Source organism: Cuculus canorus, chromosome 5 (assembly GCF_017976375.1).
Source record: "Cuculus canorus isolate bCucCan1 chromosome 5, bCucCan1.pri, whole genome shotgun sequence".
In the NCBI taxonomy this organism is placed as follows: Eukaryota; Metazoa; Chordata; class Aves; order Cuculiformes; family Cuculidae; genus Cuculus; species Cuculus canorus.
Window position 1 is genome coordinate 12613161 of NC_071405.1, and position 15263 is coordinate 12628423.

Sequence of the window (15263 nt, forward strand, 5' to 3'; positions counted from 1 at the left end):
AATCATTAGTCTCCCAGTGTGATAAATATCACCAGTCCAGTTACAGGCAGTCATTTGGTTACGTAAACACAATAAGAAGGGTTGTCATCACAGCATATGATGACCTGCAGAAACACTCCAAGTAACCTGGGGTCCTTACACATGAAATTTATGGATTACATATTGGAATATTGTATTCCTTGCTTTCTTTCAGAACATTTAAACACCTTGGCCATTGCATCCCATTTAAATGAAACTTTGAATGATGGAGCTGAAGAACCACCAAACCACAAATTTCTTTTTCTTCCCTTTAATAAGATTTCAGTCTCAGAGAATGATGATTGTCTTTTAAAATTTGTAAACATGAGAGGAATTCTGATCAGCCCTAGCCAAAGTTCATTTCATGGATTAAGCAGGAAATAAGACTAGGTGTGATTAAGGGACTGTCAGCATTTCATACTCTTTCTATTCGCATTGCATCATAATCATATAATGACAACCCCTCTGGTGGGAGCCTCTGTAATGCTGGCATTAAAACCTGTATTTGAAAAGCATTCAAATGAGATTTATATGCTTTTAAATTTCATTAACTGTCATTATGAGTAATAGCTCAGCTGATTAAGTGGTGTGGATACATGGTATTGGGGCATCACACTTGAATTTTCATGTTTTATATTTTTGAAGGAAAAATACTCTTAAACAATCCAAAAGCAATTCAGCTCCTCCTTCCTGAAAACTCTGCTCACACTAGTCAAAATCCACTGAGATTTCAGGAAAAATATAGCGTTTAATCCCCAAAAATGACAGAAAGAAAAAACATCTCACTCTTTATTCACTGTTTAGATAGAAAGCTTTGCTAATACTAGTCAGAAAGGGGTGTAACCAATAAATATATATCTTATCTTGGACATGTCTCTGGAATCTAGTTGTCTATTCTTGCCCCTATGTTCTCAAAAGCTCTGAATCATAGCTGATTTTCTCTCAATAAATATAGTTACATAAATATCTCTGCAAGGACCATGAATTCTATACCCAGTGTACTGCAGCCTAGGGAGAAGAGTACCTTTTTAGTGCAAGGCTGTCTATATGTTCAAACAGAAGTAACCCAGGTTAGCTGCAAATCTGGGTGTCCGTGTGCCAAGATGCCCTCTCTAAACCACAAGAGCATGCTCAATAGTCTCTTCTACCACCGTGTCATGCTTAATCGATGGCAAGGTTAATTGTTCATTGTTCTTTGAAGACTTAACCCTGAGAAAAAATATAACTGTAATAAACACTACCCATGGAACTCCACATTGTGCTTCCTTTGTTCCCTCAGCCTGCTGTGGTTCGTTGCATAGTGGTTTCATACCAGCATCTTCAACAGGTGGATCCTTCTCTGGGAGAAGAGGTCTCTAGCCTTCTAGCCAAAGGGAATCCTCTTCTATTTTCACACACTACTCAAGGGAGAGAAGTTTAAAGCTTCCCTGATTGCAAATGAGGGGACACCTGAGGCCCAAACTGTATCTTTTGAAAAATTATGTTGTCCTGCAATGTACTGAAGGTTCTCTGAGGGTTCTCTGAAGGTTCTTTGTCTTAGAGGTTGAAAGTCAATAGAGGTTGAAAGTGTTCAGGAGCACTGACCTTTGTAACATACTAGCCCAAGCTCTATTGACCACCTCTAAGTGCTCAGGAGATGTGTTGTTTCTGAACATTCTCTGGAATATTTGAACACAGTTTTTTATTACCTTGATGATACACTAGCAGTGTAAATACACCTTTCTTTAATAAAGCATTATTCTTAGTATTGGCTTGAAAATACTCTATAACAGAAAATTCTTGGTGATGCAATATAACATAAATTGAAATCCAAGCAATCAACTGCCAATTCCTGAAAAACTCCATCTACTACTTGTAAATCTGTAAATCACTAAATCTGATCTGTCAGAAGTAATGGGGAGCTCTGTGTGATAAGAGCAGTGGGTCAAGGCAGAACAGAATAACCATGCAGCAGCAGCCTTGAGTTCTACAATTAGCAAAGGGTCTCAGTAAAATGTTGCCCATAGACAGACTCGGTTGAAGAAAATATGTTAGAAAGTTCAGAGATCCGGGTTGCTAATTCTTCATTGGCAGTAAGTACTTTAAAACAGGGTCAAAATCAAAATAAATGGTTTCAGCCCAGCTTGAAATTAATGCATTGTGTGTAGAAATGTTTTCTTGTTACCACAGAAGGGTCATTTCTTCTGTGTGTTATACCTTAGAGAAACTTCTAAGTTATGTCAACTCAATCTCTATAATTGGTTGCTAGACTGAAGCTTAATGTCAAGCAAACTCAGTGCCATATACTGAGCTACTCCCTGTCAACAGCAAATTAATCTTATAAAGCACACCTTAACCCTTCTCCCAGTTTCCTTCATTGACACAGCAAGTCAAGGGAGGTGATTCTCCCCCTCTACTCCACTCTCATGAGACCCCACCTGGAGTACTTTGTCCAGTGCTGGAATCCTCACACAAGAAGGTTATGCAACTGTTGGAATGGATCCAGAGGAGGGCTGCAAAAATGATCAGAGGGCTGGAGTACCTCTGCTATTAGGATAGGCTGAGAGAGTTGGGATTGCTCAGCCTGGGGAACAGAAGGCTCTGGGGAGACCTTATAGCGGCCTTCCAGTACCTGAAGGGAGCCTACAAGAAAGCTGGAGAGGAACTATTCATAAATGTTTGTGGTGATAAAATGAGGGGTAATGGCTTTAATTTGGAAGAGAGAAGATTTAGATTAGATTTTAGGAAGAAATTCTTCACAATTGGGATGTTGAAATACTGGCACGGGTTGCCCAGGGAAGCTGTGGGTGCCCCCTCTCTGGAAGTGTGCAAGGCCAGGTTGGATGGCACCTTGGGCATCCTGATCTAATGAGAGCTGGAACTGAGTGATCTTTAGGGTTCCTTCCAATCCAAACCATTCTATGACACTATTAGCAATTCAGAGTCAGTTTCTTACTCATACTCTTTTCCATGTAACCATTATCTCCTTCCCTTCCAGGCAATTAATCTCTTAAAAATCTCCCTTTTTCTGGAGCTCAGATGATTTTTTCATCATAGATCAGCTTGAATCTGGTGGTGCTATTCTAGGGTCTATAATTTTTTATGCTCAGCACACCTTCATTTTGGTTTTCTGTAAAAGTTAAGGCTTGTTCTGAATGCAAAGGAAACCAGTGATGCCACGATGATGTTCGTAAGGTTTGTAGAAAAAACAAGCTACTTTGCTGTCATTAACCAGAGTGGGAAGGGACCTATTGTGGCTGTAGCATGAGACACGTAAATCAGCAGAGACTTTCACAGTAGCTCATATTCTGTTGCTGCTGTGAGCCTCTAGGCCTGCGTACTCACTTCTCTGACTTTTTCTCATGCAGTTGCTTGGAAAGGGTAAGGACCTCAAGACTTGCACCCTATTTTGGGGGCCACTTTACCCTACAGTCACCCTGTCCGTTTCAAGTTGAATATGTAGATGTCAAAATCTATTTGTTGCATTTGGGAACTAAGTTGGGTTTTGGCATCCTCTGTGCCCTGTTATTCCAGCCACTGATCTAACAATACAGAGCTCTGCCCTCTGCCATTTTTACCTACAAACTGAATATAAATCACGCCCTCTTTCCTTATTTTACTACTTTCAATTACTGGCATGTATGTCATAGCCAGTTCCTTAATTAATTCTATGATTTACATAGTCATTTGCCTTCTCTCAGACTTGTCTCAGAGGCTTCCACAATAGTAATTACTAATGACTAATCTGTGAAAACTGCTGAGTTAAAATATACCCAGGTTAATAACTGGAACTGCTGTAAATGTTTATGAAAAGGAGGAATATTTGATTCACATATGCCAGGTTGTGTGTTTTCACTACTGAGTTTTCCTGGGAATGTGTCTCCCATTGTCTTGCAAATTTTTGTCATTGCATCACTTTAAATTTGTATTGAATCAAATATTTTTACTGATGTTGCTCAGGTGAAGGAAGGCAGATTTTTGATTCTCTGAGTCAAAATCTTCAGTCTTTACTCAAGCAAAGATCTAATTAATCCTGAGGAGTTATAGAATGTGTAAAGATGCAAAAATCCTCAAAGGAGGAAGAAAAGGAGAAGAGTCTTTTAACTGGCTTTTAATTATTATTTGAAATAACCTTTTGCATTTCTGAACCACTGTCAGAAGGATGGCACTAGTAAACAAACCGGATATGGATACCTCAGTTTAAAAAATGCTGTATTCTATTTTATTTGCTTTACCAGGAGAGATATTAGCGTTATCTCAGTTACAGAGCGTATCTCCATTAGTAAATACTCGTTATTTTTAATGTAGGTCTTTGTCTAAGAGATATTTTCCTTGGAGAGAGTATTTTTACTGTAGCTTCCCTCTCTTTCTCAAATAAACACAAGCAAGCTTGCTTGCCAGGCAAAGCCTCTCTGCCTATCCAGGCCTATCTTTGAAGCTGCAAACTCCTGAGAAGAGTTAAAGGTGTATATTGCAGATTTTAGTATCCATTTGCACTTAGTTTGTTATCGTTTGGAAGAGTGGCACTAGGACCTTTGCTGCTTCTGCAGACGCTGAGCCTGTGGCATTAAGCATGGATGTGAAAGCCTCATGTGTCTTGAATACTCAGTGGATCTAATTAACAGGTAGAATCTCACCCTGGGTGCTTGAAAAATTGCCAGACACCATAGAAACGAGTCCTTAAGTCGCCTCACCATCTGCACTTTCTTTTCATTGTGGAAGTCTCATTGAAACATGTTTTTTCGACCATTCTAAATTCATTTGTGTGTTAATGGAAAAATCCTGCTGATGTTATTTTCCTTTTCAATAAAACAAAAATTATAAAATTCTTTCATTGAATCATGAGAAAAAGATCTCTCAGGCTTTGATGAAATAATGAATCTTTGAATTTGCCTCTGAATACAGGTTACTTGATTAGCATTGCCACAACATCCTTCAATGAGTTTTTTAAAGGAAAATGAAACCAGCAGGAGATACCCCCGGCGAAACCAGAAGGGAGTTTGAAGAGGAGTGATAATGCATCATCACATCCACCTTTCCGTTCCTTCTTTACTTAAGGCGACAGCCCTTGAGCCCTGGGCGGGTGGGGAGCCTCCGGCTCCAAACTGGGGGCTCAGTGCTTCCCTCCCACCTCCCTCTCGGACTAGTATAGGACGTTGGGGCTGTTTAGGTCGTCTTTACCTGTTAGCTGCCAGCCGGGACGAGATATACCCTCCGGGGATTTGGGTGATTATGTACCCCCAGAAAAAAGAGCCGTGGATCATGCCAACCGTTTCAGGATCCCAATTAAACTTCGCTTTCTTCCAACGCAAGGAACCGGCAGAAGAAGGAGAGAAAGAGAAGAGGAAGGCTGTAATTGTGCCAGATTAAAGCATTCACCCACCGTAACTTCAACACGAGGCAGTCGGAACAGGATTCTAGCGGTGGCAGAGGGACAAGGACGCGGGGTGCAGAGGCAGTCGCTTTGCCTTAGCCCTCTCCATTAAATACCCCGGCTGCCCGCCAGATCAATAAGCAGCAAACCCAAATCGATAGCAGCAATCAAAATAGCATCACCCGTGCCTCCGTGGGACACGAGAGGGGCAGGGTCGCTCACGAGGGGCCGGAGCTGCTCGGCTGGGGCAGCGCAGCCCCGGAGAGCCCGTGACAACACCCGCCTGCTGCTGCCGGCACTTCTGGGCTTGCAAATGCATCTCCTGGGGCTACAAACACATCCCTTGGGCTTGCAAATACACCCCTGCGCGGACAGAGCAGAGGTGGACGGGTTGCCCGCACGGCTGTGGCTGTAAGCACCTACCTCTTGCCTTATGCAAGGAATAAGGGGGTTGTCTCTGGGCTTGTATGTCTAACACTATCTGTACTTAGCATTCACCTCTTTTCCGAGAGCCTATAACCCGTTTTAAAGCGGATCTTAGCGTTTAACGCCTTTTTATCAAGGCAAATCCTTTTCCTCAGGTGTTTTCTAACATCCCTGCTCAACCTTCCCTTCTTCGTTACAGCGCGGAGCATCCGCTGGCGGCAGCTTATTCTGCGTTCTCCTTCCTTCATCCCCTATATTTATTTTACGATATATCTCCGTTTCTTAAGATTGTCTATAAAAAGGGGGGAGCGGGAGGCGGGGAGAGGGACGGCACTTGCCCGCAAATTAATACCATAGAAAGGCGTTGCGCTGGGAAGCTGAAAAATGGGAAATTATGGGTAGAAATTGTTTCTCCTTCAGGAATGGGGGTTCTGTCGTACAAAGGGTGGCGGCCGGGCCAGGAGAATCTTGGGCAGAAGCGGGGAAGGGAAACCGCCAGAGCCCACCTCGCCTGCACTAAGGTGCTTGACCTGGGAGTTGTACTGGGAGGAGATGGGATTTACGAGGGAAGGGTTCCCACCTCTTTAATAATTTTTCCTCCTCGGTGTATGGTGCTGTTATTGACCATATCCACGATGGCCACTCCCAAGTTACATCGGATCCCGAAGGAAATGCAGAATCCCAGTCCACTCATGATGGCAATGATGTACCTCCGGGGCAGCCCGAAGCAGGTACAGTCGCACAACGGGGCTTTCTTCTCGGGCATTTCCACGGGCTTTCCATCTTCCGTTAGCTCGATGGTGTCCCCGGGCTTCTGCCTCTTCTCTAGGACTCTGCTCGACACAAGGAGGAAAAGTCAAGCCCTGGCAGCCCGAGCGCACAGCCACTTCGTGTAGCCGGAGCCTTAAGTTCACCACTTTGGTTTGGTTTGGATTGATTTGAGGATTTTATTCCTTGCTTTCCTTTCACCTTCAACTGCTCTTTGGCAGTGACCTGTGGGAGTCACGATTAGTCATGCCCAGCTCCCCCGCCACCCGCCGCAGAAGCCCAGGGAGGAGCTCTAGCTGAGAATGGCTCATCTATCATTAAAGACTTGTGCTTAAATATGTAGGACGCATTAAGAAGACATCATCTGTAACCACTGCAGAGGCGCCATGTTGAGTAGCCCAAGAGACACAGGATGGAAAAAAGAAACAAGTCTTTTGGAGAAGGTTTTATTCCCTCCTTGCTCTATTAGAAACACCAAGGGAGATGATCTTGGTGTGCATCTCGCTCCTAGTGTGGGAACAAAAGAAATGTGAATAGAAAGAGGGGGTGGGGGAGGTGATATTGCTACTTATTTTAGATTTGCAAAATGGCTGTCACATGCAGTGGAAGAAAACCCGATCGTTTTTAAAGAACTGGCTTCTCCGGAGAAGTCTTTCCAAAAGATCGCGCTGCTCAGCTACCTGGCTTCGCAGGCTTAACCTTCCCAGATCGAACCCATTGCCCCCACGCCCTTGTTTTTACATCACAATCCTATCGCCTAGATAACAATGTGCAGGAATCTGAATGGGAACAGTTGTTTGCAGCTATTTAGGATCAACATAGAAACACCGAAAAAAAATCCATCTGTGAAAAGTGACTTAGAACATTTCGTTTTATTTCTTCTTTACTGGACAGGCTTTAAAAATGCCGAGTCGGTAGTAAGAAAGATCGGGTTTATCGAAAAAAGTGTCCTATGTTGAATCTCTTCATCATCTTCTGCTGTCACTGAGTTGTTTGAAAGACAGAAGAACTAACTGCTTTCATCCCAGCTCCTTCATTTTGAGGAACAAATATGTGAACATTTCCCAACACACTGAACTCTCCTACAGCCGCACTCACCCCGGCTCTAGGAGTGTTTTCTCACGTCAGAAATTCTCCTCTGAGGTGCATCCCTTTGAGGTTAACTCATCCGGCTAATGGGGCAGTAACAATTAGCAGAATTAGGCTTAAAATGTTCTCCGCGCTTTGGAGAAAATACAGGCATTTTCTCTAATAGTTTTTCAGTTGAAATCCTCCAGATTTTTCGTTGCTGAAAGTATTATTTCCATACTTTAAGGCGGCAGTATTAAGGAATGCCTTAAAACTGCGAATAAAATAAAATGGTGTGGGTTTATGTTCACAATTCGTTCGTGCGAATAAAGAATGAAGTAGAAGTGTTTTCTCCCTGAATGGGCTTCTTGTCTTTGGGAAGACACGGAGGGATGAGGGATAGAAAAAACTAATTCAGTTCTTAGAATCGGAAACAAAATAGTTCAGTCCAGTACACTGAAGAAGGTTAGTAAATCTCGGATTTGTTAATGAAGGAGGGAGTTCGAACGGAGTTTTACTTGAAAATACAAGTACCATTTCTCCTCTATTTGCTATATAAAAGAAGTAGACACAATCGTTTTATTTCTATAGTGTAGAGTCTTTTTAGGGCGAGAAAGATATTTGTTTCCCTGATAATATTTTAAGTATTTATTCTTGATTATCAGTTATATCTTTTTTTCCCCTGACTATTGAAAATCACTTAAATATGAAAAAAAAACACAAAAAGAAAGCCAACCAACCCCCCAACCCCAAACCTGTAGAATATTCGCTGCATTGTTGACGGCTTTGGTTTTGCTTTAGCCTTTCTGAAATTGTATCCTTCCTACTGAAATAGAAATCTTAATTTTGTCTTTATCACTTCCCTGATATGTCCTCTTCCCTGAAAATGGCACGACAAGTTGTGACTCATGCCGTGGAACAGCCTTGTGTCTGTGCCCAAAACTGCCGCATAGGTATAGAAAAAAGACTTTTACGTGACCTGCCCTAGGCAGATAAATCCGCAGTTATCTTTAGACTGTAATTCGGGGGGGGGGGGGGGAAAAAAAAACATAACCAACCTTTGGGGTAATTTCTAGCAGAGGAGACAATGGAAAACACGTCGGAATTTCACAGACTATTCGCAAACGTCCTGGAGGTCACTAAAGTCGCCAGATTGGATAGAGCACCATATGTCAACTTTAGCGAGTACACTTCAAGTATGTGAGAATTTGGGCTTGTTTTTCTACGTGTACAGGGCTCAGAGACTATAGAAATGTTCTGTATGCACAGAAACATACTGTCGAGTGATGCTTTGAATTTAGCAATTGCAGATGTATGTTACTTATAAAACAAGTGGATGTTTCTCAGTGGAGATGGATAAATAATTAAACACATCCCTCTCTATGTTTCAGCTTCAGGAGAAAAAAAATCGTTCAGGTATCAATTATTTATACATCTCCATGTTTATCTTCCTCTGACGAAGAATTACGCAAGGGAAAAGTCTAATCGAAACCAGGAAAGATTATTATTATTATTATTATTATTATTATTTAATGGTTGGTAAGGGCAGGAGGAAAGATCTTATGACAGAATTGCAAAATTAACAGAAAACAAAAAAAACCAAAAACCTGTGAGCTGCTCTCTCCTGATTATGATTTCACGATGGGATCCTGGTTTTGTGGGTGAAAGATGGGGTAATCTTTTGCTATATATTGACTAACACCATTTACGAATCAGATAGAGAAGTTCCGAGGGTGCCATATTGAGAGGCTTCAACACTAGTTTCCAGGATTCAGATTATATCAGCAGTATCTCAACAGCTCCCAGCCCCTCCACCACCAGCCTCCCCAAAGCATTCGACCTCTTTCAGCAGCTGGCGGTTAAGGAAAGATTCCAATTATTTCTAGGAACTAGAGTCCTATAAGAGATCTCAGTCTTACCTGTAGAGTTGGCCAAGCGATTTTCCAGCAAAATTCTTCAATCCCTCCTTGCCAGGGGTCAAAATCCTTTGTTTTACCGACTCCATTCCTGCAGGGATGCTCGCTGGATTCTGCTCTGCTCTGGATAGGACACCGCTAAGGGCAACGATGGTTCATATTGGTTCAATTTCTTAACTTTCCCCCCCTCATTAAATGGCTGTCAGTTAACCTCCGGGTAAAGGGAGAGGGAGAGAAAGCGTGCGAGCGTATGTGTGTGTGAGAGAGAGAGGGAGAGACGGCGTACGGAGCCGGGGCGGGAGTGTGTGTGTGTGGGGGGGGGGTGGTAGAGGGCGAGGGAGCGCGCCTGTGTGCGGCAGCGAGCGGGGAGCCTGAGAGCGCTGCAGGCAGCCCCCGGATTTCCCGTCAGCGCGGAGTTGCCAGGCACGGTTAGAAAGTCTTCTCGGCCTGGCAGGGTTCAGTGGTGGCGGATAGAGGCAGTGCCATGCCCGGCTGGGAGGGGACGGAGATCCCTTTGCGTTTCAAAGCAAGCTCGTTTTGGCGCTGGCGGTGTCCCCAGCTGTAGGGCTGGAGGGGGAGGGGTGGGGTTCGCCGCCGTAGGCAGACTGCTGCGAAGCACCCCGCTCCCCTGGCTGAATCCCTCGGACGTCTGGGAGCTCTGCCGTGTGCGCGCTGCCCCCGCGGTCGCGCAGGTCGCGCCCTGAGGCGGCGGCGGAGGCGAGAGGCACCCTCAGGGCGCCGAGCCCACTTCAGCACCGCGGACAGCGCCGCACCCCTTCAGCACCGCGGACAGCGCCACCCCCACTCCGCGCCGCGGGGGCGGACCGAGCTCCGCAGCCCACGGGGAGACGCGGTCTCGCCTCCCACCCGCGCCCACGGGGCCACGTGTGTGTGTGTGTACGTGTGTCCTCATCGTCGCCCCCTCTTCGGGAGCAACGCCTCACTTCGGGGCGAGTGTCTCTATTCTATTTGTACCGTTGGTGTGGAGAAAGGACACCGCCTTCGCGCAGACAGTCGCACTTCTGGGGAAACAGTGCATTAACTGCAAATAATACCGCTCTTGCTATAAATAGATAACATCTATTGCAAAGGTATATTTATCTCTATATCTATAGTACTCGAACAGCTTATATCATATTAAACATCCATTAGGGATATTTTCTCTTAAGCATTTAATATTTTCCATCACTTTTGTGTTCTCTGCTTTCATGCCTCTGAGTAGGCCAGTGTAACATTTAGACTTGATTCGTGGTATTTACAGCACTGGAATGAGCTGGGCACATTCCAAACAGAATTATTTTTCTTTCCAGAATTATTTTTAATTCCAGAATCTCGTAGTAATTTTCTGACTTCAAGTAGATTGAAGAAGCAAAACATAGTATTCCTTTCTAAGGCACAACTGTAATATTTCTCCCAGGTTTCATGTTAAACTTTCTGTAGATTTGTCAATTAAAAAATTAACATATAACTTGTGCTCTAAACAAATCCTTTTATAATTATTAAGCTCCTTCATTTGCCTGCTTGGTGACAAAATGTAAACAGTATATTTTAAAAGTGAGATTCCCTGATGAAAACATGTGCTGCAGCTGCAATATCCTAAAAACAACTGCTCTGTGGATGTATATAAATATTTTTTTCTGATGTTGCCCTCTGCTGGAGGGTTAAGTTTTGTAACAGCAAAGCACATTTATACAAGACCAATTATTTTAATATTAAGATTCCCATTCTGATTAATTCCTGCAGAAAGTTAATATTTTCATTTAAAGCTGTAAAAGAACTACTAAGTACTGGAGTAGAAAATAAATTAGAACTATATGTAATTAAAATGTTGCTAATTAGCATCATAACAGAGATGATTTCTAAATTGTGGTACATACTGAATGTGATTTTCAGCATAGATTTCAGTACAGCGTCTTTACTACCATTGCGCTGCAGTAAGGATTTTTCCCAGTACATGCAAAGCTGCGCAGTTATGTAAGCAAGTCTTCCCAGTGTTTCATGGCTCCAGTGTGCTATTGCAGATGCTCAAAGGAAACCTATATTAATAGATTTTTTTTTTTTTCTGATGGGCTGCAGGAACAGGAAATAGTTTAGCAGGGATGAAATGGGATTAGATTCTGTAATGCAAGCTGGAATTTGAGACTGTAAATTCTGCAGGGCAAGGGTATATTGTTTATTTCCATACTATGAACAAGGAGCCCTGGCCCTCTTTATTTTAGAAAGCTAAGCTCTGGCATGTTTTTGATGCTACAGCTACTAATAGCAGCTATAATAATTAGTAAAATAGTAGCATGTAATAAGCAAATGGTGACTGATTTGGGAAAGATAAATAATTTATCATATCTCACAAAAAGGAATTTACAGGCCAGATGAGACATTCCTGGGTATAGACTTTTAATAGACGAGAATTAGTTAGTCCTTAATTGGATAAAATATGCAAAATAGCAAACAATCCTGGTAGAATTCTATAATGACTAGGCTCCTGTTGTAGCCGTCTAAAGTAGAAATTCTATGTCCATCACACGTTATATTTGGAAATTACTGAGTCACATCCTGGTAGAGCTCAGCTGCTTTGGTTTCACATGAGGCACTAATAAGAGCAGTAGAAAGCTAATTTTATAAGGCTTTTCAGCTTTTTTAACATCATATATTAGTTATTTAACCTCAGTAGAATGAGCCATTTCTGGAAGAAACAACACATAGGATTAACATATGTCATCACAATTGTTATCAATAATTATTTCAGTAAGGAATACCTGTTGTAAACAGACACTCACAAAATGGCTACTTCAAACTTCAGTCATATCACTGTGAGTTCTTTTCGCCAGTGTCAGTGGCAGGTGAAATAGGATGTTACGCAGAAACGTCTAGTCCAGATACCACTGCTAGTGGTTCAAGTATTAACCAGGAGTCACCCAGTAAAAACTACAGCTCTGAGAAAGCACTAAGAATATCTGTGTGATGGCATGGCATGATGCTGGATGCTGCAGATGCCTGCAGTTTTTCACATAGAAAACTTATTATTTATTGCTGAAATCCTGTAATTAACTACAATTCTCTTTGCCTGATAAGATTTTCTTTTCCCTTTGCTTGTGTGAAGGCTAAAGGATTGAGTCCTTACCTGCCTTTTTGTTTCTATACATAGTTCCTTTTTACAAGTTTCTGACTGAGCTCTTCCAACAAGTTAATTGAAAAAGACGAAGAATTACAGATGTGGTTCTTAGCTCAGTTTTTCTTATTGCTATATAGCTGATCTCAACATTTTCTACAATAACAATAATAGCATCTAAATATAGTAAAATCCTTTTAAAAGACTACAAAGCCAGCGCAGCAATGTACATTTCCCTAAGTTTTAGTTTTGCTGGGACAACAACTCCCTAAGTTAAAATTTTCATCAGTGATACATATCAGTGATTTTAAACCATAAATTATTTAAATTCCATTTTTTACCTTATCTTTACTGCTGTTACACTGCAATATGTATTTGCTCTTTCCTGAGTGTCATGCATGCAGAGTTTAATTGAAATGGCATTTTATGATCCATTTTGAAAAATAAACATATATACATTACTTTAAATTCATATGAACATACAGATGCAATCTAAGAGTTTTTGTTTTCCCCATCTGCTCAAAAGTGACAAAATACTGCTCTTAATGATGCAGTATCATCTTCAGAAATAAATTGTGTGCTTAAAATCTTAGTAATGCCGTTAAATGCATGTCTGTAAAATGGTTATTTGGGACTGAGGATAGCACCAATATGCCTCAAAAATAAGATCTAATTCTTACTCTTTTTTTATGGTAGCTCTCCATTGAATCCGATGGAATCTGATGTCACCTTAGGAGCAAAGTAATTTTTTTACCTTCTTTAGAACTATGGAACTGCAAAATCCCAAAGCAATTCCAAAATAATGATGTTTCCTTTCAGACCACCAGAAAGAAAGCCATGTGGAAGAAGAAACAGATTTTTAAACTATTTTTCAGTAAATTTTTCTTTTAAAATAAATATTCAATATTTTAATATTTTTTAAAAATATTGAAATAAAATCATGTGCCAAGCCCTTGACTGATGAAACAGAAAAGGAGGACAAGGAGATTGTTTTAAACCAGGGGCTTTGTCATTCTCCCTAAAAGTTGGTGAAGGTCACTCCTTGGAACAGCTTCAGTGGGATTTTCTTTTATCCTCCAGTGTGACGATGATTCTCAGCAACAAGTGAACATGTCTCTTGAAAAATCACACAATCAAACACTTTGAGGATTTAGATGTAGTGTCCATGTGTTGACACATTAAAGATATGTCTATGCTGAATCCTACATTCCAACCCGCAGAGATTCCCGGATCCCAGCTAAAACTACACAACATTGGGTTAACGATACTTTACAGACAATTTTGCCTTTTGGAGGTATATCCATCAGTGGCTAAAGATATGTTCTATGGAACAGCCTTGTTCTCTTTTGTACATATAACTTCAGACTTAGGTTGTGTGCACAATGTGGTTATTACGACTTGTTGAGATGTGTATTACACAACTCTGTTGAAAGAATTAGCTGTACTGTACTGTAACACTAGATGTTCTTTCTGTTTCCTCCTGACCTATGTCACTTACATGTTGAACGACATTTTAATATCCTGAACTGTGCGCTAGATTGGTAATTTCTACTCTGTAAAATGAACATGGCAGAAGTTGAACTGTTGGATCAGGTCTCAGCTCTGCATCGGTGCAAAGACTGTTTATGTTTCTCGTTTGGTGCCCCAAAAAGGCTTGAACTGAAACACACTAAAGAATGCCTGCATCCCAGTAGAACACATAGATTCACGTGGAAGGTCACTCTCAAGCATCCTGTGCTTCTTGGAAATAGAAATTTGGATTTTTGGGCCAAGACCACAGGGACACATTGGGAAATGTAGCAGGAAGCTGGCTGCAGATGGAAGTATACTATGACTTCGGATTTTGCCAAGCAAAGTTGCATAGGTTTCCAACTATCTCACCTCAGTGTGATATATGACAGCTTAGAGCCTGTAAATTGGGCTATTCTCTTTCATATGCCCCCATTCAGGTATTAAAACATCTTTGCCAATAGCCTAATGAACACAAGAACATAGTAGAGGGCAGAAGTTGCACTCCGATTTTTCAGAGTGATTTTTAGTTTTAAGTCAAAGTGGAGATACTTTGCCTAGAAATCTCTTCACTAACATAGATAATGAAATACTCTAATGACTTACTTCAAAATCTAGTATTTGGAAAGTTGTTATTTCTTCCTCAGTGCGACCAGTTTAAAAAAAAAATAAGGAAAGAAAGGCATAAGGGTATCTGAAAGCTGCACTTTTTTGTATTGAAGAACATCTTGCTTTTTAAGCATATGCATTCCTAATGCTTGGTCTCTAATTTTAAGAAAATCCGATGTGTGTTTGGCTCGTCTAACAGGACATGCTCATTATTGAGTTCAAGCTGTTGCTTCAGCCCTCTAGTGGTAAAAGCCATTAAGGCACTAGAAGTACAGTCAATTTTTATGTTCTGCTATAGTGTGAAAAAAATCTTCTAGGTGATTTGCAGATTTACCATACATGACTACTCCGTGGAAAGAAATTTTCCTGTTACATTACTTAAGGTTTTCTTTATTTATCTCCTCCATCCTCCCTTTCCTGTCAAATCCAGTTTCTTTTTAATGTTGGCAATTAGATTTTAAAAAAATCTAATAAAAATCCACCCAGT

General features: G+C 41.4%; 1 protein-coding gene across 1 annotated transcript in view; it reads right to left on the minus strand.

The window, feature by feature from the left end:
• The window catches only part of SLC17A6 (solute carrier family 17 member 6), a 33158-nt gene extending 22820 nt beyond the window's left edge, over window positions 1-10338 (minus strand). The window contains exons 1-3 of the mRNA XM_009564185.2: window positions 9553-10338; window positions 6378-6630; window positions 5179-5297 (exon numbers count right to left, since the gene is read on the minus strand). Coding sequence (XP_009562480.1) covers window positions 5179-5297; window positions 6378-6630; window positions 9553-9638 — 458 coding nt within the window. The 5' untranslated portion in view covers window positions 9639-10338. The remainder of the gene's footprint in view (window positions 1-5178; window positions 5298-6377; window positions 6631-9552) is intronic.
• Window positions 10339-15263: the final 4925 nt, after the last annotated feature.